We start from the raw sequence: 24,000 nt of genomic DNA on the forward strand, positions 1-24,000 counted from the left end.
GGTTATGCTGTGCAGCGGGTGGCTGAAGCTTTTTTTCCAAGGGCTCTCCATAACAGGACAATCTGTGTCATGCAAAATGGCCTTATTCTTGCTGAAAAACTGCACCAACAGCCCTTCAGTCAAATAATAATAATAATAATATTTAATAATAAATGTGGTAGGGGATATGAATGCAGCATAGTGACATAAGGGTACATAATTAGGACGTTTAAAGTGCAGGGTTCAATTCTTAGTCTATCCACAAGTGCAGTATGAACAGTTGGTGGACTTCTTGGAGAACTCACAATGTGCACACTATAAAGCTGTGACTGCCACCTAGTGGTGATGTTACATAAGAACATGCCTCAGTCTAAACATAATGACAGAACCCTGTTTAATTTCACAGCTGTGATGGATGTTAATCAGGAAACATCTCTGTTGGCAGAGTTAAGCACTAAGACTTCGTCAGTCTCCTGCTGCGTTGTCAAAGCTGCAGCTGAGTTCATCGCTTCGTCCTTCATCATCAGGACCAGCCGAGAGGCCTGCCCACTTCACACAGTCTTCATCTGAAGCTTGTGGGAAATCTACAAGCTCTAGGACTTTACACCTCCTGGGTTTCAAAGACACGTTACACACGTCGTCCAGAGGAGAGCACATCACACAGCCCATCCTGCTCTGAGGAGCCACAGGTTCCCCACAGTCACACTGCCAGGACCCGACCAACTCCTGCAGCACTGCGCATGCTCAAACGCTTTACTGACTGAAGATGTACAGGGTTATACCTATAGTGTAAAAAACATATAATATTATATGGTTATTTTAGTTTTTTTATGGGAGTTAGATTATTTATATAACGGTCATAATCCAAACATATTGATACAAATTGATAAAAAAAAGGTATAAATATACACTGCCCAGCAGTAGATACAATGTACTAAAATACCTCTGAGGTTTAACAGCTACTGTGTGAGAACAGATGGAATTGGGACTTCACTCATGGTTATTTAATCACAAGTCCTGTTACTGTACAGGTTTTGCTCAGAGACCAGTTGGCTGTTCTTGGCAATTACAGAGAGAAGCACTGCTTTCACCAGTTAATCGGTTCTGCACTGATGGAACATGTGATTTTTCAGAAAGGGACATTCTGTATGATATGGTTGAGATGTAAACAAAGTTATTCAGAGTGGTTTGGAGTGAAATGCTCCATTTGGGAGAAACTCTGGTGCACAGTTGTGGTCATAAAACCCTGCTAATAACAGCCTGGCCAGCTCAATCTCAAGTATAGGGTGCCTTTTTTATCTAATTGAGTTTGATGGTTTAGCATGGCCAACTTGACCATCGGGAGTCAATCAGTATGGTAAAATAACATAAAAAAAGCAAAAAAAACAATATAAACAGAGTTAACATTTTTTTAACATTTATTTATGTTTGCAAGCTCTCCACAAAAGGAAAATCAGTGTAACGTAACAGGGTTGTAAGCAGAGTTGCATCCAAAGGTCCTAATGATCTCAACGAGTCACATACTTGCTATTAATGCATCATATAACCCAGACAATGCCTAATTCATCAATATCTTCCTAAGACTTTACTTAAAATTTCTTCTTAAAGAGTCTATGTTAGAGTCGGGATGTGTTTTAATGTGCAGACTTGTTCACAGCTCTGCTTTTATAATGATGGATCCCATTGTCCTTGCAAAAGGCCAGACTCTTCTTAGGAACAGTTGGTGAATTAAGCCCCATGTTTTACTTTAAGCTTTCTAAAAGGAAGCTCTTTCTTTCCCAAGTTAACCGTATTTAGATGCATCACTAGTTTACCATCAACATTAAATTGAATGTATAGGTCTGAAACTCAGAAGAAACGTAGATTCACTAGTGGTTTTACATGGTCTGGCATAGCCCTGGTTCCTATCAAAACCACTGTAAAGAAAAGCAGTCAGTAACTTCTTCTACAAAGACCCACATCACACCAGTCCACTCCTCGTGAAGTTATAAAACATCAGAAAATCAGAGGAATTCTACTTTCGGTGATGGTAAAAGCCACCAAATATACTCACCGTTACGATTCGCTGACTGGAGCCAGCTTCACCTCAGTGTTGTCAGTCATTTTCAGTGCTGTTGCTTGTCTGTCTAAATACAAGTCTTGTGCTTGAGGGCTGGATGTTCTTCATTTACTGTCATTTCAACTCGTGATTTCCGCTTTTCAGCTACACTCTGACTAACACTCAAACTGCACGGGAGATATACACCAATCAGCCATAACACTGAACTCACTGACCGGCCACTGACCTGGATAGCATTGAGGGGTGGGATTAACATATTAGTCAGCAGGTGAACAGTCAGTTCTTGAAGGTGATGTGTTGGAGTCAGGGTAAGAATCTGAGCAACTTTGATTAAGGTCAAATTGTGATGGCTAGATGACTGGGTCAGAACATCTCCAAAACATCAGGCGGGTGCTGAGGCAACATCCGGCAAAAGTGCTCAAAGAAAGCACAACCTGTGTCCATGGGTGCCCAAGTCTCAATGATGAGATTCATGGAGGCCTCGCCTCTCAACTTGGAGGACTTGCTGAAGGATCTGCTGCTAACATCCTGGTGCCAGATACCACAGAACACCCTCAGAGCTGTTGTGGCAGCAGGAGGGGGACATACACATCATCAATCAGGTGATTAATATTAATTATGTGAAGAACATGAACCATGCACCACAAGAGCAGAATGTTCTTCATTCACAGTAATTTCAACTCATGATATCAGCCATAACATTAAAACCACTGACAAGCCTTGTGGAGCCTGTTCCTCAACAGGTCAGAGCTGTTCTGGCGGTACGAGGGGGACCTATACAGTGTTCATCAGGAGATTTTAGCATTATGGCTGAGGAGTATAGATCAGCTTGATTACAGTGGAGGAGCGATCAACACCAGAGACTGATGCTGCAGTTCTCAGTTTTTTTATAAGCTCTGAATCCTCACCTAGTGAAATGTCATTGGATGAACAGTATGAACAAATAAGTCATTCACTTTTTTCTTTATTATTACAGAATTTTAATGAAATTAACAGTTCTTAAATATATTAATTGCATTAAAATATTTTCCCATTTCAACACAGACTTCTATTTAACATCTATCCTGAGAAACAGTGTCAGACCAGGATATCCCATCCTATTAAAAAGAACTACACAGTACAAATCACCTGCCTCTTGCCCTAGTAATCAGTAGCAGATCATCAGTGAGAAATTACACAAACGTTAAAGCAGCAGGAGAAGTTCAGTAAACTCAGGAACTTAAACAGTGTAAAGACACTAAGTATTTATACCCTGGATTTCAGTCCTCATGTTACACACACGTGTGCTTTCTGCCTTGTGTTCTTGTGTGGTGAGAGCTCATCGCCCCCCGGCAGTAATGGCCTGCAGACTGTTGGTCCTCTTCATGATGTTGGGGACGAACAGCAGACCTGATGCTCTCTCGATGCTCTCAATAGGTACCAGGAAGCGCTCCAGGGGAACCTTGTCATCCACAGGCATGTTGGGCATCACATAGGAGCGCAGCTCTACCTCCCCACGCCGATTCTCCAGAATCACCACCTTAAAGAAGTGGGTCGGCACCGCCACGTGGTTCTTCCCAATCACCTGATACTTCACATACATCTTCCCATCAGGCTCCTGTCTGAGGGAAGTGGAGTCAGGGTTATTGCTTTGAATGCTTTTTTAATATTAATTTTAACACCTGTTCTACAGGAACTACTACTACACATGATTCAGTGTCTGAATGATTCGGTGTGTACTCTGAATGATTGCTATAAACGACTCAGCATTTACTATAAAGGATTCAATATCCATTATAAATGATTAAATGATATAAATGATTTAGTATCCAATATATATGATTCAGCATCCACTATAAAGGATTTAGTATCTAATATTTGAGATTCAGTGATTGCTGTAAATAATTTAGTATCTACAATATAGGATTAACTGCTATAAATGATTCAGTATCGACAATAAATGTTTCAGTAATAGCTGTAAATAATTCAGTATCTATTATAAAGGATTAACTGCTCTAATTGATTCAGTATCTACTATAAATGATTCAGAAATTGCTGTAAATAATTCAGTATCTATTATAAAGAATTACCTGCTAAAAATGATTCAGTATCTACTATAAATGATTCAGTGTCCACTATAAAGGACTACATGCTATAAATGATTCAGTATCTACCATAAAGGATTCAGTGATTGCTGTAAATAATTCAGTACCTATTATAAAGGATTAACTGCTCTAATTGATTCAGTATCTACTATAAATGATTCAGTAATTGCTGTAAATAATTCAGTATCTATTATAAAGAATTACCTGCTAAAAATGATTCAGTATCTACTATAAATGATTCAGTGTCCACTATAAAGGACTACATGCTATAAATGATTCAGTATCTACCATAAAGGATTCAGTGATTGCTGTAAATAATTTAGTATCTACAATATAGGATTAACTGCTATAAATGATTCAGTATCGACAATAAATGATTCAGTAATTGCTGTAAATAATTCAGTATCTATTATAAAGAATTACCTGCTAAAAATGATTCAGTATCTACTATAAATGATTCAGTGTCCACTATAAAGGACTACATGCTATAAATGATTCAGTATCTACCATAAAGGATTCAGTGATTGCTGTAAATAATTTAGTATCTACAATATAGGATTAACTGCTATAAATGATTCAGTATCGACAATAAATGATTCAGTAATAGCTGTAAATAATTCAGTATCTATTATAAAGGATTAACTGCTCTAAATGATTCAGTATGTACTATACATGATTCAGTAATTGCTGTAAATAATTCAGTGTCCACTGTAAAGGACTACATGCTATAAATGATTCAGTATCTACCATAAAGGATTCGGTGATTGCTGTAAATAATTCAGTATCTACTATAAAAGATTCAGGGTCTCCTATAACTGCTATACATAATTCTGTATCTGCTATAAATGATTCAGTAATTGAAGTGGTCTGAGGGTGAGGAATGGAAGTAAAGGCTTAGATACAGGCCTTTAGGGTTTATCGTCTTAAAGGAATACAGTGAGATTTTTCTATATAATCTGTATAATGGTGTTGATTATTCCTTATGTTTACTCACCTGGGCAGGTAGAGCGGTCCGGAGCACACAAATACATTCTGAAACTGCTTGGTGAGAGAGCGACAGTACTTCTCCAAATTGTTCCATGCGTTCTGGTTCAAGTTAGGATTCTGTGACAGAAGAACATCATGAGTTCAGTCATCATCCCACCATAACAAAACAGATTCATTTCATTTTCATCTGAGACTTTCCTCTGGTTTGTATGTTCTCAGAGTGTCTGTAAACACAATCAATGAAACTAACTTGGCTAAACTGGCTCATCTAAGCTCAGACCCTCTGGAACACATTCTGTGGTCTTTTATGAATATATATTATTTATGCCAGAAAACAGTCACAGCTGGCACAGTTGGGTTAAACCTTTAATATGAGCGGCTGCAAGTTTAAAGGCCATAACAGACTCTAAATTCGGCTGCCACAGCTGGACCAGTTTAGGCCCACAGTACACTCGCCATTGCCAATACCTTTACACTTACATCGATGCTGTTTACCTGACGCTCTTATCCGGAGCGACTCACATTTGAATCCTGCTCCACAGGTGCGTGTCTTTATTTTACTCATGATAAAAATCTAAATACATCTCCTTAGACATCTATGCTTACAAAGCCAGGGTCCGAGCACCCCTGCTACAGCACCTCTGGAGACAAGAAGGTGGAGGGCCTTGCTCAGAGGTCCACCAATGGCTGTTTTGTGGACCCTAGTTAAATAAGCCAGTGCTCTAACGAATTAGCCACCACCACCACCACCTCCCTTAAAGAGTCTTACCTAAAGAGTGTTACCAAAACTCCTTAAGTCCTGACCTGTTAGGAGTCTTACCCAATAGCCCTTATTGGTGTAGTATGGTCTGTTTGCCCGGTCAGGAAATCCAACCCTAGTCTGCCATGGGGAAGGCGACATTATGACCCACAGCTGAGCTGAGGTGCCTTAACTGGGCTGTACTTGGTATCTGGGTGATCCACCAGCTCTAATGATGATGATGATGATGAAGGCGGACTTGACTTAAGGCCCAATGGAATGGAATGGGTTAATACTGATACCTGAATAATAAGTCAAGTGTTATAGTTATTAATGTGACTCCTTTGCATCCTGTGAAGTGTAAGTGACTGCAAGTCTGCACTCATCTATTACAGCCCTTGGCCTCAGTTACCTGTGGAGCCACGTTGCTGAGGTAGAAGGTGTCCTCCATGGCTCTCTGGCTCCACTTGTGGTTGGCAGCGGCGGCCAGGTGCCCTCTGTCGAAGCCGCTGCCTTTGTAATCCGCATTTGTGGATCTGTGGTAAACATGCACCGTCTCGTCCTCCTTAAAATCGCACAGCTTTCGGTCGGACGACCCGGTCAACGTGTCCGGGCTCAGCTGCTCGATGACCCAGGCAGCTGTCCGACTCCTGGGGTCGTAGGACGTGACGTAAGACTCTCGCGATTTGATATTGGAGAGAGACGGGAAGCCGTATTTCATCGCCGCCGTGGACTTACTGGGGGTCAGCTGGCCCTGATGGTAGGGGATGAGGTCAGTGCCTGCACTGACCGTGGGGATGGGGATGACGGGCAGACGCTGGAGGAGTGAACTGGTGGTGGAGGAGGAGGAGGAGGAGGAGGAGGAGGAGGAGTACTGGGTCAGTGCAGCTCCTACACCAACACCAACAGCCAAGGACACGCCGGAAATGAGCCACGGAGAACGAAACACACGCCGCATTTTTACCTTTACTAAGAGTCTGTCTCTCTGTCTGTCTCTCTGTCTGTCTCTCTCCCTGTCTCTCTCCCTGTCTCTCTCTCTCCTCTATACACACACCAAGCCAGCGTGACCCTTCCTGCGCAAGAGCCGGTGTGTCGCACGTTGATGACGTCCGCCGTGTTCTTAAAGCGGACGCATAAACATTAGCTAGCCTCTCAGACCCAGATTAAGACTAAACCTCAGGGCAGTTTAGGCTCCAGGTGGGTTTAACTGCCTGCTTATAAGGCCCTTATTTATGAGACAAGGCCAAGCAACTGCATCCTTACTATAATAATACTATAATATAATAATAATGTTAGCTAGCTAGCTGCATGTATTTACTAATACTTAACTTTAAGAAACCCCATATTTTAGTCTCCAAACTTTAGTCTATTTATTCTCTTATTAGCTTATTAATTCACCCAACCCACCTTTACATTTAGAAATGGTGAAAAACATTTAAATAGCTGTCCCTCAGGACAGTCATAAATATAAATAAATAAATAAATAAAGTATTTTATTGATCTATACTAGAATTGGGCAATATGATGATATTTTATCGTATCGTGATAAATGTTGTTATGGTGATGCACAGTATGATTTCCTAAGCATATCAAGGATATCGTCACTGATATCATTGAACAGTGGAGGCTCAGCGGTTAGAGCGCCGGGATATCGATAACAGGGTTGTGGGTTCGATTCCCGGGCTCAGCAAGCTGCCACTGTTGGGCCCTTGAGCAAGGCCCTTTACCCTCTCTGCTCCCCGGGCGCTGGAGTTGGCTGCCCCCCTGTGTGTGTGTGTGTGCTCACTGCCCCTAGTTCACTTGTGTGTGTGTGTGTGTTCAGATGGGTTAAACGCAGAGGACACATTTCGCTGTACAGTGACAAATATGTGCACCTTTGATGCATTTTGTCTGCGATCACGTCTATCGTAGTTAATCTTGTGTATCGTGAAAATGTCTTTAAATCAGGGTTGGGTGATAAAATAATAATAAAATAAATAAAATAAATCACAATATTTAAAGACATTTTTTGATATACGATATTTATCAGGACACATGTAATCCCAGACTAAATACAGAAGTAGACAGATTCTTAAAAACTACCATAAAGATCCTCTCCTGTACTGAATACAGTGATTTTCATTCAACATCTGCTGCTCTTCATCTAATTAAACCAGTCTAATTACACTGTTAGTAATGAAACCTGCAGCTGATCAGTGTTTTTAAGCGCTGACAATATACTCCATATGTTTAGAAAAGTGTATTATGTATCACGATATGATAAAATATTGTCATATTGCCCAGCTCTAGTCTACACAACATATTTTAATACTGCAGAAAGTGCACTAAATTAAAGCCTGCTTGTTCAGCTGGTATTTTTACACTACACACTTTCTTTTTTGGTCTTAAATCTCTTTAGTGTTAGCATGCATAAAGGAAAAGGAATCGGGCCTATTCTTCAGCACTGTTTCTTTAACCTTAATCCTTAAACAATGTCCTTTAGGCCGCATGCAGGCTCTGGAACACCTGAGTTTATTTCCTCTTGATCAGCAGATGAAGCCCAGCTGGTGTGTCAGCAGCACTGCTCCACTGTAACTAGCGCACAGGACGCCGGAGCTGAGGTTACAACTGCGCCTCAGAACAATGAGATAGCTCATGAGAAGCTGTGCTAAACAAGAATCCGTCTTCACACAGTATTTTATATTTAATCAGTCCTAGAAATAAACCTGCTTTATTAAGAGTTTATTAAAAGCTGCAGTTTCACGTGGCAGGGTGGGGCTGCAGGTTCTACGTGTCGCACAGCTCCAGGGGCAAGGAGTTTTGGGTTCAGCTGTGGTTCACAAAAATACACATGGTAGATCAAATTGCCCCTATGTGTGAGGTATCCTGCGATTCACCGAGCTATTGATGACAGGGTTGTGGGTTTCGATACCCAAGCTCTGAAAGCTGCCACTGTTGGGCCCTTGAGCATGGCCCTTCACCTTCTCTGCTCCTTGGGTGCTGAAGCAATGGTTTCCCACTGCTCTGGGGATTAGGGCTCACTGTCACTGTGTGTGTGTGTGTGTTTGCTCACTAGTGTTCAGGAGGTATTCCTGCCCTGTGCCCAGTGATTTCATGCAGGCTATGGACCCACCGTGACCCTGACCAGCAAGAAGCTAAAAAGTCCAGTGGCAAATAACGGGGTTGTATAAAGCTAGTTTTGTTAAGCTGAGAATTGTTACTCCAAAAGTCACTTACAGACTATTTATACATCAAACTATGACTTTAAATACTGAATACATGCATTCTGTGGGACCGTCGAACCATCAAGAAGAACCGTCTCTCAGTTTACATGCCCGTTATTAGCCTGGTGTTACTGTGTGTGTATCGTTGCTGGACAGGCCCACTGTATAAACTGTCAGCACTTACCGATGTTCTCTCTCTTTCTCTCCTGTATTCTGCTTAAGGTGCATCCGTTTGATTAATGTTTGATCTTCTGTGCATATTTAGATTAGTCGCTATTAGGGGTATGCTGGGTGAGGCTTTTTTTAGGACCAGCAGAAGCATCCACCTGGGATCATCAGTGCTGACTTAAAACAATGTGTTAGCTGCATCTCTCTCCGTGCAGGTGGCTTGGTGCGCACTATTGGCTCAGCATGTCTGGATCTGGATCTGTCGTCACACAGGGCTGCTCTACCTCACATTATAATCAAAGCAAACTCAGAGAGCTCACATTAAGCAACAGTTCAGAGTGTTTTAATGATGTTTTACTTTACTTTTTTTAACTTTTTGAAATGTGGTTTAGCATTGCGTGGACATTTCACAAAGAATGGACGAATAGGAAGGCTCCAGAATTACTCGGACAAAACGTATAAACATGAACATACAAACAGTTTAGATCTTCCTTTTCTAAAAAAAAAAAAAAAAAAACACAACAAAAATAGAGATAAAAGGCTTTGCCCTTGTCTAGGCCGTCATTTCAAAAGTCACTAATGGTGTGGGAGGGTCTCTAAAGGTATCTGATTGGATGGCTGGATGTTGGTTTTAGAAGTCTGATTGGCTACCAAGAGTTAACAACAAGAGATGTGTAGACAAACTGAGTGTTGATGAATACTGATCTGTATCCCACCTCATTTTAGCAGCTGTGAACAAGATACTTGTACAGTTAGGAACACAAAACTTGTGAGGAGGCCCCCTGGTGGCCACGTGGCCCTAAGCGGACACTCATGTCACTTGTTAGGTAGAGACGACTCTTGTTAATATTCTCCACTCCAGATGTATTCAGTTGTAGTTAGTCTAGAACAGACCAAAGTGTGGGCTGTAAACGATTGGAAAACGAGACTTTTGAGTATCTTTGGAACTAAATAGTGTGATGTTATGAAATAGATGCTTAAAGAAACCCACCCTCTTTATTTGTCTATTGTACTCTGGACTGATCTACAAACTATGTGCTTTGGCCAACAAACATAAAGTTTGGGCACCTCTGTTCTGGACAGAATATTTGGCAACCCTTTATTTGGATGGTCCATATGAGATGACTCAACATTCAACTAACTTCAACTAAGTGTGTCTTAAATGCAACTGAACTCAGTTAAATGTGAATAACTGTCTAGTAAATGTAACCCTAACCCTAACCCTAACTCTACCCTTGTAGATTTCGTTTAGATTTCGGTGAGATTTAAGGTTTAGGTTAGGATTTAGGGTTGATTTAAGGATAAAGTTAATGTAACCATCAGAAGAAATATATGACATACTTTTAAACTGAAGCAGACCAATCATATCCCATCTGTAATTAAACCCCACCCCTATATATATACACACACACAATATAGACGATCCAGTCATAGCTGAAACAATGGAAAATGAAGCTTGATCAATTTTTATTAAACAAGAAAGTTTTTTTTCATCAACCTTTTAAAGCCTGAACCATCAAACAATTGCCAGACAATTCTGTTATCATTTTTAAACTGAAGTGTTCATTAGAACGTTTGGCCAATTATTTAATTATTTTATAAATTAACAGTGACTTTTCTTTTTTATTTGTTTAACCCCTTATAATCTGAGTTGCTTTTAAAATTTTACTGAAGTACATTTAACCTCAGAAATCTCGATGTAAAGTATGGCGCATGCAGTACATTAATAATCCACAAGAAAGTAAAAAATATGTATTAATAAAGGAATATTTGTTTAATTAATAACAAATGAATGTACTAACAGATGATATATATATATATTTTTTTTTAATAAGATACATACTTATTTAATTATACATATACTGGTTTTGCAGAGGTCTCAGAAACTTTGTATCAAATATAATAATCCCCTTGGTTTTAAAAGGTTAAAGACCTGTCTAATCTAGAATAACTCAGTACTTTTTTGTGATACTTAAGTACTTCTAAAAGCACTTTCATATTTGAAATCTAGTTGAAATAATTAAAATGAAATAACTGTCCTCTACTGTAGGGTATCTCTACTGATTATGTCTTATGCTCTGAAGAACAAAGAAACTGTGTATTCAGTTCTGGTTTAAAGAAACACGTTCACCACTTTGTGTGTGCTTTCTGATTGTCACACTTTATTCTTTGGAATGCTGACAGTACAATTTGAGTCAGCTAGGTTTTTTTTATTCCATCATGATCAGGAAAGCCTGAAAGCAAAGCTTGTAAAGATGTGAAACACGACAAACCCCATCCATCAGCACTCCATCAGAACAACAGCTCATACGCTACTGCTGGTGAGAACAGCAACTTGACTCAGTGCAGGTGGCACTTCCACACTGTGATACTCATGTAACAGACTCACATTGACTGGGATGAGCACTGTATCACATGTCCTGTTTTCTAATGTTATGGTAACAGCATGGCAAAATCAGGGCTTTTACTCAACCGACCATCTGTCAAATCTCTTCAGTTACAGCCGGCACTGCAAACGCATTTACGTCAGGCCAATTGACAATGATACAGTGACTGATTACAGAGCATTCCTGCCATCGAAAGATCTCCTCACTCACATTTCTTTACTTCTGCATCGAGTCAGGCTTCAAAAACACATTAGTAAATAAGCTGCAGCTGAAATTGCTTCAGTATTGTGTAAGATGTTTAGTCTGTGGCTCCTCCCCCTCTGTCTGTTTGCTGTTTATTCTCCTGGTCACATGACATCCCCAGACCGGGAGGTTTTATGATGGTGGAGTGCCGAGGCCTTACTGAGATTTGAACATATGATCTCCTCACACTTGATAAGCAGGCAGTTAGACCGTAGGGCCGGCCTAGTGCTGTGAACCCACCCTACATAAGTAGTGTACACAGTTTTGAGTAAATTTACCTTTCCAGTCTTTCAGCTCTAGAGTGGCACAACTGTCTAATGCCTGCTTGTCAAGAGACAGGAGCACATAGGTTTTAATCCCAGCAACACCACAGTCTTCCATGGTCAGGAGTCTGAGAATAAGAAGTAATCAATTTCAGCTGCAGCTCATTTACTAACTAATTGAGATACAGAACTAAAAAATGTGAGTTACGAGAATCTTTGCTTAACCGAAGTTGAGATAACTAAAAAAACATGCTGTAATCAGACTGATCAGTTTATTGGCCTGATCTGAATTTTTTACAGTATGCCCTTTTTTCCAAATTGCGACAGAACTGCTGAATTACTTCTTTGGATTGTAAAGTCCCTTAATAGTGTGCTTGTTTATGTGCTTTCCTTCTTTATATATATTCTGGGCTGCTTTCATCAAATGATGATGGCTGGACTGAATGAGGCCCCTGAACGGTTATCAAAAGCTCCACGTCTATGTGATCTATGCATGCTGGCATCCGTGTATGGGGCTTAAACAGAGCTAAAGCTGGGTACCTTGTTAAACCGCTTTGCTTTTATATATCCTTTATATGTTGGATCTGTATTAGTGGAGGGATATTCCACAGCATCGGACGTTATTCATCACCTGACGCTGATCGTAATCCCTGACAGTGATTATTACAGTGTGCACTGCAATAAAAGGCTCGTCGTTCTTTATAATGGTAACATTTACTTGGAACAAAAATAACAATTCTCTACAAAAAATATTCAAATAATGTTCATTTACAATCATTTATACTTTCCTCTTTCAGATAGACAGATATAGATTTCTTGCTTTTTCTCAATTTGGGCATAATACATATACTCACCTCCTTCTGAACTCCATACATAAACACAACCTTGAACACAAACTACACAGACATTCAACCGTTCAGCAGTACAGCCACTTTGACACCCTATTCCTCGCAACCGTCTATCCACATCGACTGAGTGAGAACTGAGGGTAGAAGTAAAATGCAGCAAAGTAAGAACAGTAGTAAGAAGGAGTCAGTGAGAGTAAAGAACCTTGGCATGAGGAGGCCTCCGTGATATTTCCGTCACTGTTCAGAAAAAAACAAACAAGCTGGTTAAGTGCAGTGCCTGAACAACAGCGAGTGTAAACTCAGAACTACTAAGAGGAACGAAGAAAGTAAAAATGGTCATATTTTATATATACGTGTCTTTTTTTCCCTTTAATTCTTTACACCTTTTCTCCACTGAGAATCGCAGGTCGCAGGTTTGCTTATTTTTTAATTCTTAGGTCTGTCTGTCCAGGTGGTCAGTCATAAAATGAGGCAAGGAGCAAGTAGCTTCTCCCCGATGGAAAGGCGCCCATCACCCCGTACTACCCGCCGCCCTAAAGGAAAAAAAACTCGCCGTGGTCGACCCCGGACGGTGAGGTCCGCTCTGTGCATTGAGGGGCTGCACCCCTCCTCTGTCCGCGTGGCTCAGAGTGGTGCTGTGTGTTGGCTGAGGCTGGCTCTAGGCGCTGGCTCTGAGCAGGCTGCTGGTGAGGAGGCACAGCACCGTGGTTATGAGGCTGAGGTAGCAGGCAGCGGCGCCGTTGCAGCCTTTCTCCCCCTCGCAGCGCGGCTGCTCGCACAACACGCCCTTGAAGTCGGGCGGGCACATGCACTTCTGGTTCTGGAAACACGTCCCGCCGTTCTGGCACAGTTGCAGCTCGTCGTCACACACGTTCACTGAGGGACAAGAGGAGATAGACTTGGTTAATTATAAGGTATAGAAGCTCTGCTGGACTTTACGTCCTAGTTACACCCAACTCTTTTTTCTAAAAGGACATCGATTCCAAAAAAGCTGCGTTCCTCAGCTTCCTGTGTGTCGCTAATCTGTGTTGTAGAGCTTGTTAACTTACAGACGCAGCCTTGTTTCCAGTTGTATCCAGGCAGACAGTCCTCACACTTCTGACCCGTGGTGCCTTCCCGACACTGACAGAAGCCTGTCTCGTTGCAGCGAGCATGCAAGGAGCCCAGCTGATTGCAGTTACACTCTGCAGAAGACAAGATAAGATCAACCCACTTTGAGAAAAACAGGTTAACCCTTCATCTCATCATTACACAGAACTGAGGTGTTCTGCACTGGTATAATAAAGGTATGTCATGGGTTAGTTCAAAAGTATGGTTAAAGAGTTTTTCTGGCATTTACAGTCATGAATTTCACAGTCCTTAAAGCTTAAGCAATGTCCTTTAGGCTGCATGCAGGCTGTGGGACACCTGAGTGAATTCCCTCTTGATCAGCAGATGAATCTCAGCAGGTGTGTCAGCAGACAGTGGAGCTGCAGGATGCTGTGATCACCTGGGAGTCCTCAGATTTACACAGCTTTATCTTATAGACAACAGGTTCCAACACTAACTGAGGTGAACAGATCTGTCAGTGCTGTTGTGCGCAAGGGCTCTAAGATCTATACAGTCCTGGCCTATTTGGAGGTCCTGTTGTGTGTGGGCAGATTCTCTCCAGCAGAGGTCAGTCTATCATCGGTATTGACTATCTATGACATTTCAGTATATTCGTCGCTGTCAGAATTTGAGATACAATGTTTGTGTTTGAGTGACAGTGGCGATACACACTACCCCCAGTGCAGTGATGACCCACAAGGTCAGCATTAATACTGCCGAAAGAGACTTTTTTGGGCCTATTTATTTCTTTTTTTTATAGAAGGTTCTAAATCTCATCATTTTCATTATATGCTAGAACTAGTCCTACAGGAGCTTAACAGCTCCATTGCAGGGCTGGGAAATGTGATCAAGAGGGAAGGGACAAATTATCGTTGCTGTCATGCAAAAACCGTGCATGTCCATTTTTGTCCATTTTGTTTTTACTTTATGGAATAATTAGAATCTGGCAGTTGTTCCTTATGTAGTTGCGAGGTTTTATAATAAACAGAGCAATAGAAATGCTCCACTCAGGGTTTTGGAGATACTAGGTTTTTGCGTGACAGCAAACTTATGATAAGGCTGAATGATATTAATAATTAATAACTCATTCTCCAGATGAAAGGGTTAGCCATATTTAAGTAAGAGGTGAAAATGAGTTAACAGAATGTACACTATATGTCCAAATGTTTGTGGACACCCCTTCTAATTAACGCATTCAGCTACTTTAAGTTGCACCCATTGCTGACACAGATGTGCAAATGCACACGCTCACACAGCTTGTCACTGTAGAGATGTACTGCCAATAGAATAGGACTCTCTGGAGCAGATAAACATGAACCTATTGTCACCATTTCTTATGCCAGGCGTGGGCTAGAGGGGTATAAAGCCCCTCTGTGGATCATCCAACATCCTGACCTTACTACCGCTGTTGTGCTGAATGCAATCAAATCCTCACAGTAATGCTTTAGAATCTAGTAGAAATCTATCCCTGAACAGTGGAGACAGTTACTCCAACAAAAGCAGGATAAGCTACTCCTAAAGCAAGGAATGAGCAGGTGTCCCAATACTTTTGTCCATGTAGTGTAACTCTGACCCAGATAAAATGGATAAAACATTTAAAACTGCAGTTACAGTAAAGCAGAGAGGAATGAGCAGTGAGGGGAAAGATGAGGAGGAGGAGGAAGAGGAGGAGGAGGAGGCATTTCTGAGAGACCTATGCAAACATTCTCATCGTCCAGCTCAGCGGAGGCGTTCCGGAAGTATCCCAGGCGGCAGTGCTGGCAGTTCTGCCCTCTAGTGTTGTGCTTGCAGCTCACACAAGTCACAATGTTGATAAAGTCAATGTAGCTGCAGCGGTTCGAGTGACCATAGCACTCGCAGTCTGCCAGAGGAGAGAGGAGAGAGAAAGGAGGGGGAGAGAGAGAAAAGGTGTTAGTGCAGGGGAAGGGCGAGCCCAAAGGGAGAGAGAGGGAAAGGGCACGGGGCAGGAATATCAGGAAGATCCCTCTAGGGCTGGAACACTGAAGACAGCCCTACTATTAGACTCTTAGATAAGACTCTTATTCCAGGATTTTTGCTAATATTTAGATCTTAGATGAGCCATTACTGCTACTGTCTCTTGATCAATCAAGTAATTAATCAACTGATCACTATTTAACCCTTTAATTCCAAGTGTATGGTATTTGATACAGTTTAGAGCTTTTTTGCAACATATATTAAAGACTTAAGCATCTTAACCCCTTATGCTCTCTGACTTTTACTACACCCTAAGGCAGGGGTGGGCAATTCCAGTTCTGAAGGCCAGATTTCTGCACAGATTCCTGCTCAAGCACACCTGATTTAACTCACCTGTTAACTGCTAGGTTTAGTACATCTGTAAGAGCAGGGAAATCAGCAAACTGTGCTGAATGACTAATCAGTCACTACATACAATGTACATATGTGGCAGAGTTTATTTTAGAAATAGTATACATGGATAAAGTAATTAAAGCTGGAAAAATAAATCACAAACTACCAAATGATGCTAGAGCTCATCATCATCAAACTGGTTCCAACCCCTGGCAACCATATAACTAGAGCCAGTACAAGGTTACTGGTATTACAGGGGTGGGCCAATATGGTGCTAAGAGTCTTACCCGATGACTCTTATTGGTATAGTGCAGCACATTCACCCAGACTGGGAATCGAACAACAGTCTCTTACATGGTGTAGTAGCTCACTGGCATCTAGTGGTGTTATCTGTTGCACCACACCAACCAAAGCAATGCAAACTGTCGTTCCTAAGTTCTAACAGTGGGGAAAAGGCCAGGAACCAGGTGGTTCTGATACGTTTAAGAGGTTGAATAATAAGAATATAAGATAAGATAAAATAAGATAGTCCTTTATTAGTCCCGCAGTGGGGAAATTCTCAGTGTCACAGCAGAAAGGGATAGCAAGACACTCAGTTACAAAAATTTAGATAAATAATTTACACTATATACACAATATAAATAAGAATAAAAAAAAATAACAATATTATTTACAGGTTATTTTATATACAACTAATAACACATAAATAATTAATAATTAATCACCTCCCTGGTTAACTATTTGCAAAATTAATTTAAATGAGCAACATTGGGTCATTTTTAAGTGCTTTTTAAATTATTTTTTTATATATTTTTTTTATAATTTATATATATATAATTTATAATTATTATTAGATGATTCAGGCTTTAAAGGGCTCAAATGTGTTTTAGATGGTATTACAGATTAGAAAAGAGCAACAATCCCAGCAGGGCAGCTAATAACAAATCCAACAAATGCCCAAACCGTAAAAAGCTCAAGCGTTAGTTTACTGGGCTTTTTGTTATTTTAGTTATTTAGTAAGCCACCATTTCCACTTCTTTAGTGTTTTGGTGCTTAGGGGCTATGAATAATTGATCCGATGTTTTAAAGATGCTGGTGATGTGGGGACCTGCTGTGGTGCAGTCCGCCGGGCGGTGGGATGGGGGGGCAAGAGCAAGTAATGAAATATAAATGCTCAATTACTCTCTAGATTGGCGAGGGGACAGAACAATGTTACACAAACAGTTTCCCATCTTTAGCAGACCAGGCGGCCTGAACGTCACTGGCAAGAGTGTTTTTTTATTTTTTTATAGCCATGAGCAAATCCTTATGTTTCAGTGCTAACGCATAACACCTGCATCTGCTCACCTTACAGGACAAACAGAGCCAGAGCATACAAGCAGAGATGGGATACGAGATGGAAAGACAGAAATGGAGAAGATACACAATGAAGTCATGTTTAGAGGCAATTCGTCCACACTTCCATTAAGCTGAAGCCAATGCAGTGTTCAAAACAAGAAATCAACAATGACTGTCAGTCAATGTCTTTGTAAATCCCAGTATGCTTTATCACTCAATGGCTTCAAAACATGCGGCCAAACAAAAGAAGTGAAGTGGTCAATCCCAGCAGGCACCCACCATCAATCTGTCGTCAGAAAGATGCTGGACTGTAATGTTGAATGTTCAAAATGTCAAAACTCAACATTGGGTTGACCTCAATCTCCACTGTTGTTCAGACATCGAATTATAATATAAAATAATCATACAATATATAATTACAAAAATTGTAAAAACAAACAAACAAAACAAAAAAACAACAACATTGGGTTGACATCAAGCCCCAACGTTAGATAGACGTTGTATCTTGGTTAACCCCTTAACACAGCAAGGCTTTACTTTACTTACTCCATAGTAACTACAGGGGCAAACTGGTGGGGCTGTTCTTTGAAGGTAATAACACTTTGGGCCTACCGGCGGACCATTGGCTGTTTAAGGGGTTAACACCAGAACTTCAAACCAAGACCATATCTATTTCCTTTGGTATTTAATAATGTATTTCTATTATTTTCCATTAACGTCAGCTCTCGTCATTATTCTACACCAAGCTGGCGTTGGCATTAGACGTTTGTTGGCGTTGTCCTGACGTTGTATTTTGGTCACCAGCCCTCACAAACTACATCCACTAGATATCGACGTCTATTGACGTTGGAGGCCAGCAGGCATTCTGTCCGTCCTGAGCTATTGTCTTACCTCCAAATCTGACATATGTTATCCTCGTCAACTGAGTTCTCGGCCCTCCAGGGATCAACAGCCTTCGAATGACTTTGGAAGAAAATCAGGCAGCATTAACTTGACTTTCTCAAGTCAGAACATTGACTACCCCTACTGTACTATCACTACACCTTCCCAAAAACTAGCAGACATCCCAGACAACAGTCGTAAATCATCACAATCATCAGGCGGTGGTGCTACCACAGCTGCACGTACAAACTAAAACAAGCAGGGGATTTCTTTACACGGGTCTAGTTACGTCTAAGCTAATCAATACTCCGCCATTGCTCAATCTATTTTTGAGCCAGACGCTCCATCTCATCAATGAGAGCGTCGCTGTTTTGATGATGGACCGCACCGTTGATTTCCAATTGATACAGAGTTTCTGATTCAGAGTAACATGGCGCTTCTGGTGCAGGACCTTCAGCTGGGCTGAAAAATGAGTGGAATGGCTGGGTAACAGGGTTAACTTGGGTCAGTCGACCTACTGGGGCAGCCTATAAAATTTCTCTGATTTCAGCAGCGCTCGCAGGGGTAATACTAGCCATATACAGTGCAACTACTCAAGGACAGATGCTAGAATCTATATTTTTATACCTTTTTTCTCATAGTCTTTCTTTTCATAATCTTTCTCTTTCTTTTTTTCCTTTGCTTTCTTTTCCACTTTGGCCTCCCTGCTCTCTCCCACTTTCCAAGCTTCATTGCCCTTCTCGGCTTTCGCGGCTACTGGACACATCGGAAAGATGATCAGAGCACAGACAACACATCCGATTTCAGAGTTTTCAATTTCTTTATTTTATTATGTATTACTTTGATGCGATTCCCAACAAAAACCTTGCTAGGTTGCTAACGCTACTTCACAAGGATAGAGTTTGTCGGCAGTTGTTACAGCAGTGTTACACAGGAATGCTTTACATTTATCCATAGCTTTATCCACACATGTTCCCAGAGCACGGGGGGTGAGTGTAACTGTGTACCTGGCACCTCTTTGTCTTTGCCCTTGTCTTCTGACTTAGCAGGCGCTGTCTCCTCTTTTTCACCTGAAGGTGGTGTTTCAGTCTTCTCCTGTCCTCCAGCTTCACGCTTTCCCTCAGGGACAGGTGGAGAAGCACCAGGAACATCAGGACGTGAAGCAGCTTCAGAAGGAGGAGGAGCTCCGTTGGCAGGAGTTTTGGGGGCTGAAGCAACAGGAGGAGGGTCAGCATCAGGGGCAGGAACTTCAGGAGGAGGAGCTTTAGGTTCAGCAGCTTTGGGAGAAGAAGCTTCAGGAGCAGGAGATTCTGGAGCTTTAGGTGCTGGAAGTTCAGGAGGAGGAGCTTTAGGTTCAGCAGCTTCAGGAGGAGAAGCTTCAGGTGCTGGAGCTTCCGGAGAAGAAGCTTCAGGAGCAGGAGATTCTGGAGCTTTAGGTGCAGAAAGTTCAGGAGAAGGAGCTTTAGGTTCAGCAGCTTCAGGAGGAGTAGCTTCTGGAGCAGGCGCTTCCGGAGAAGAAGCTTTAGGTGCTGGAAGTTCAGGAGAAGGAGCTTTAGGTTCAGCAGCTTCAGGAGGAGAAGCTTCAGGTACTGGGGCTTCCGGAGAAGAAGCTTCAGGAGCAGGAGATTCTGGAGCTTTAGGTGCTGGAGGATCAGGGGAAGGAGCTTTAGGTTCGGCAGCTTCAGGAGGAGAAGCTTCAGGTGCAGGAGATTCTGAAGCTTTAGGTGCTGGAGGATCAGGGGAAGGAGCTTTAGGTTCAGCAGCTTCAGGAGGAGAAGCTTCAGGAGCAGAAGATTCTGGAGGAGGAGCTTTAGGTTCGTAATCTTTAAGAGGAGGAGATTTAGATGCAGAATCTTCAGGTGTAGAGCCTTCAGGAAGAGGAGCAGCATCAGGAGGAGAAGATTCAGGTGCAGGAGCTTCAGGTGCAGGAGTTTTAGGCGCAGGAGCTTCAGGAGGAGGAGGAGGAGGAGGAGCAGAATCAGGGGGAAGGGCTTCAGGTGCTGGGACTTTAGGTGCAGAAGTTTCCAGAGGAGGAACTTCGGGTGATGGAGCTTCAGGGACATTACGGGGAGGTGTCTCAACAATGGGAGATTCAGGTGTGAGATTTACTGGGACACTCAGTGGAGTTACTGTACTGAGAACAGGTGATGGTGTATTAACAGCAGGGATCACACTGTCAGTTGGCGAAGCAGCAGCAGGTCCTGGAATGACAGGAGTGTCAGGAGCCAATGTCATTTCATTTTTTGCTACAAGGACAACTTCAGTTGCCAGAGCTATTTCATCAGTTACAGGATAAACAACTGCAACGGTCGCCTTGCCGGTCGTTTTAGCAAGATCAGCAGAATTAGTCATTGGAGCAGCAGTATCAGTTGCTGAGGTAATCACATCATCTACTGGAGTATTCGAGAAATCACCAGAAGCAGAAGTGACCACTGTCCGTGTTTGAACATCAGCTACGGTTGGTTGAGAGACCGCATAAGATGAAGTAACTGCATCTGATGGTGGTGTCACTGCACTTGTTGTTACTTGAGAAACTCCACTGGTCACTCCAGAAGCAAGTGTACTGAGCAATGGAGAGCCTGGGTCGCTCGCTTGACCTGGTGGGACAGACGTTTCTGTTGGTAGATCATCAACTGGACTCAACATTGCAAATGTTGCTGTCACATCGTTGGCTGCAGTGGCAGCTGTGTCAGGTACTGTAGTAACTGTGTCCGATGCTGAGATAGCTGTAACTGTGTACAAACCACAGATAGTCAAACAGCTAACATTTCCTCCCTGGCATGGTCAGTATAGTTGCCCATGACCCGACACTGCAGCCTGTAGGTCTTAGATACTTGACGTAATGGATGATATTGCACTGATTCAACCTTTTGCCATTTCCAGTTCAGCAGAAATGGGATACACATGGCCTGATAGCATCGCTACTAACCCCCTCCCCCCCCCTCCCAACCTCCCTTCAGCACCAGCCCCCCACAAAACCACCCCACACACACACACACACAAATCCATCCTACTCCTCAAGGACAGGACTTACTGCTCCTTCCTGTTATGGTTTCATGTATCTATCTCCCTCCAAGGGTTCAATAAATTGGCCCTTTTTTTGGTCTCCCTCACCATGACCTGGCCTCTTTTCTCTTATGAAATATTTAGCAGCAGTTCATTCAATCGCTATTCAAAAATAGATCTAAAACGATTGAGCTTTGGCCTTCAGCTGAGCCCCACCTGCCACGCTGTGTGCTCCTAGAAGTCATTGTGTTTCACAATAACGGGGCATTTAATGATTTATCGCCCCTGGCGGCTGATAGCGCTCTGAAGCTGCGCTTGCCGTTTTCATAGTTGGAGCTTCAGCACTGGCATGTCTGAAACACACAGGTGGATGCTGACAAGCACCTGGGTGTAAGGAAAGAGAAAGGGCGGAATAGGCAAAGGCGGTGGGGAACTGTTTTTAGAGCGCACAAATAAATATTATGTCATTTTGTCGCGGTCAACAAATTTATTTTCCCTTTCTACACCTGCTGTTTAGCCTGCGACACATGGGAAAATGAGCTCCCTGAGCAAGAGGAAAGGAGTTCACGTTAACTCCTAAGACCCTGAATCTAAGCCCACACTTCAGTCACTCTTGTAACAACATTACTGTCATAATTAATTCAGCAGTTTCATAGGCCCCAAAATTGAACCCTGTGGGACTCCACGAGATATGCCTAAGCAAATCATTCACATTAGATTCACACTAACCCTGAGGACTAAACCTAGGGTTCAAGGGGTTAAGGGAAATCACATTAATTTACAGTTGCGTTTCCATCATCACCATCTCCATCATCTCTTTGACACCAGTAATTGGACCTCACCTGAATCACCTCCCAGGCATTATTGATTGACCCTTCTCTTTCAATGACAGCAGGTTTGGACTGCGGCATCAGTAAGCAGCACCTGTCTGAGGTGTTTCCGCAGGCCATGAGCCAAGCTGGCCCCCTTAGACACGAAGAGCTTGAGCTTAAGGAGCTCACCGCATGGCACTGTTAGCTTGGCATGTTGGCCCACATACGTTAATGACTGATTTAGCACAGGGGTAATCGCGTTTAATCCCGTCGCCTCACGCCACCTCAGGAGAGAATATGGCACACTATTACCACCATCAATCACCAGTGGAATTAGACTGCAGCGGCTCCCGTCTCTACTGCGCGGTACAGGGAAGTCCTGTGGGTCTAAGCCATTATTTTAGTCCTAAATGTCCTATTTTAGTCGTAAATTGTCCTAAATGGTCCGTGCCTCTGAGAATCCGATTGCTGTTCAATATTATATCAGGCGTGAAAAAAGCCAGCGAATGTATATTGATTGGCATCCCCTCACCTCTGGAAGACTTTCTGTCACTTATAGCAGAAAGCACCCCTGTACGATATCATAAAGGACGATATTTCCAGTCACGTTCTCTCTTCAGCAGACTGCATGCAGATGTGAAGGTGAAGCTTTTGAAGGAACGGTTCTAATGTATGCATACTCACAGGCTTCGGAGGACAAGGAGCCGGCGTGAAGGTGCTACTATAAACATCACCCCTGTTGAATATTCCACTCTTCAATTATTAACACAAGTGCAGAAGAATAAGCTGAACTTCTGAAGGATCTCTAACCCAAGGAACCGGTCGCGTGTATAACTGTGGCTAAGTCAAAGCGGTGCCAATGAAGTATGCACCAGAGCTCTGACACCCACCCAACCCCTCGCCTCGTTCTTGGAACAAACGCTCTCGCACAAACACTAGAAGACTAGAAGAGAAAAAAGTTTGATGTTTTGGTTCTTGCAGGAAGAAGAAAGTGGTGGTGAAGGGTCGGCAGTGAAGCGGCATTCGCAAGGCATGTCTTACCTGATGGGTCAGGATCTGGGGGCACCAGTGCCAGTGCGGGTGCAGCTGGAGAGGTCAGTGTGATTAGAGATGGACTCTCTGTCTGCCCAGGTTCAGGAAGCTGTGCTGCAGTGGGCTGGGAACTTTCGACAGGCAGTGCTTTGGGAGGACAGTGTCAGAGCATTGCTTGAATAGGCTGAGAGAAACTGTACCCATATGTCATAAACCAGGCTCCAATTCCCGCTAAAGCAATGCTAGGATATCCAATCAAATGTACCCAAACTGGAAAAGGCTTTACTGAGCTTAGAATGAATGAGAGTGAGTGGACAGTACAGAAAGTACAGCATCTCTGTAATGCCAGAAGGTTTATCCATTAAGAGTAAGGCCCGATCCAATAAATAAAGATCAGTACTGGCCTAATGAACAGATCACACATGGCCTTCTCTATTAAACAATTATCTCTAGTGTACACCATATGGACAAAAGTATTGGGACACCTGCCCAATCATGGTTTCTTTCCAAATCAAGGGAGCCTTTCCTGCTTTTGTTGGAGTAACTGTCTCTA

General features: G+C 42.4%; 2 protein-coding genes across 7 annotated transcripts in view; both read right to left on the reverse strand.

The window, feature by feature from the left end:
* Positions 1–2,986: 2,986 nt before the first annotated feature.
* endog (endonuclease G) lies at positions 2,987–6,932 on the reverse strand. The gene is made up of 3 exons (XM_072680827.1): positions 6,261–6,932; positions 5,117–5,226; positions 2,987–3,639 (listed from the first exon to the last, which is right to left on the reverse strand). The coding sequence occupies exons 1-3, from the start codon at positions 6,804–6,806 to the stop codon at positions 3,357–3,359; spliced, it is 939 nt and encodes a 312-aa protein (XP_072536928.1). The 5' UTR covers positions 6,807–6,932; the 3' UTR covers positions 2,987–3,356.
* A 3,737-nt stretch (positions 6,933–10,669) lies between these two features.
* The window catches only part of ntng2a (netrin g2a), a 92,714-nt gene continuing 79,383 nt past the window's right edge, over positions 10,670–24,000 (reverse strand). For all 6 annotated transcript variants that reach the window (XM_072681476.1, XM_072681473.1, XM_072681472.1 and 3 more), the window contains 3 exons: positions 15,743–15,910; positions 14,010–14,144; positions 10,670–13,836 (listed from right to left, as the gene is read on the reverse strand). In XM_072681476.1, the coding sequence (XP_072537577.1) occupies positions 13,619–13,836; positions 14,010–14,144; positions 15,743–15,910 (521 nt within the window). In that variant the 3' untranslated portion in view covers positions 10,670–13,618. The remainder of the gene's footprint in view (positions 13,837–14,009; positions 14,145–15,742; positions 15,911–24,000) is intronic.

This window comes from Salminus brasiliensis, chromosome 6, assembly GCF_030463535.1.
Source record: "Salminus brasiliensis chromosome 6, fSalBra1.hap2, whole genome shotgun sequence".
NCBI classification, from domain to species: Eukaryota; Metazoa; Chordata; class Actinopteri; order Characiformes; family Bryconidae; genus Salminus; species Salminus brasiliensis.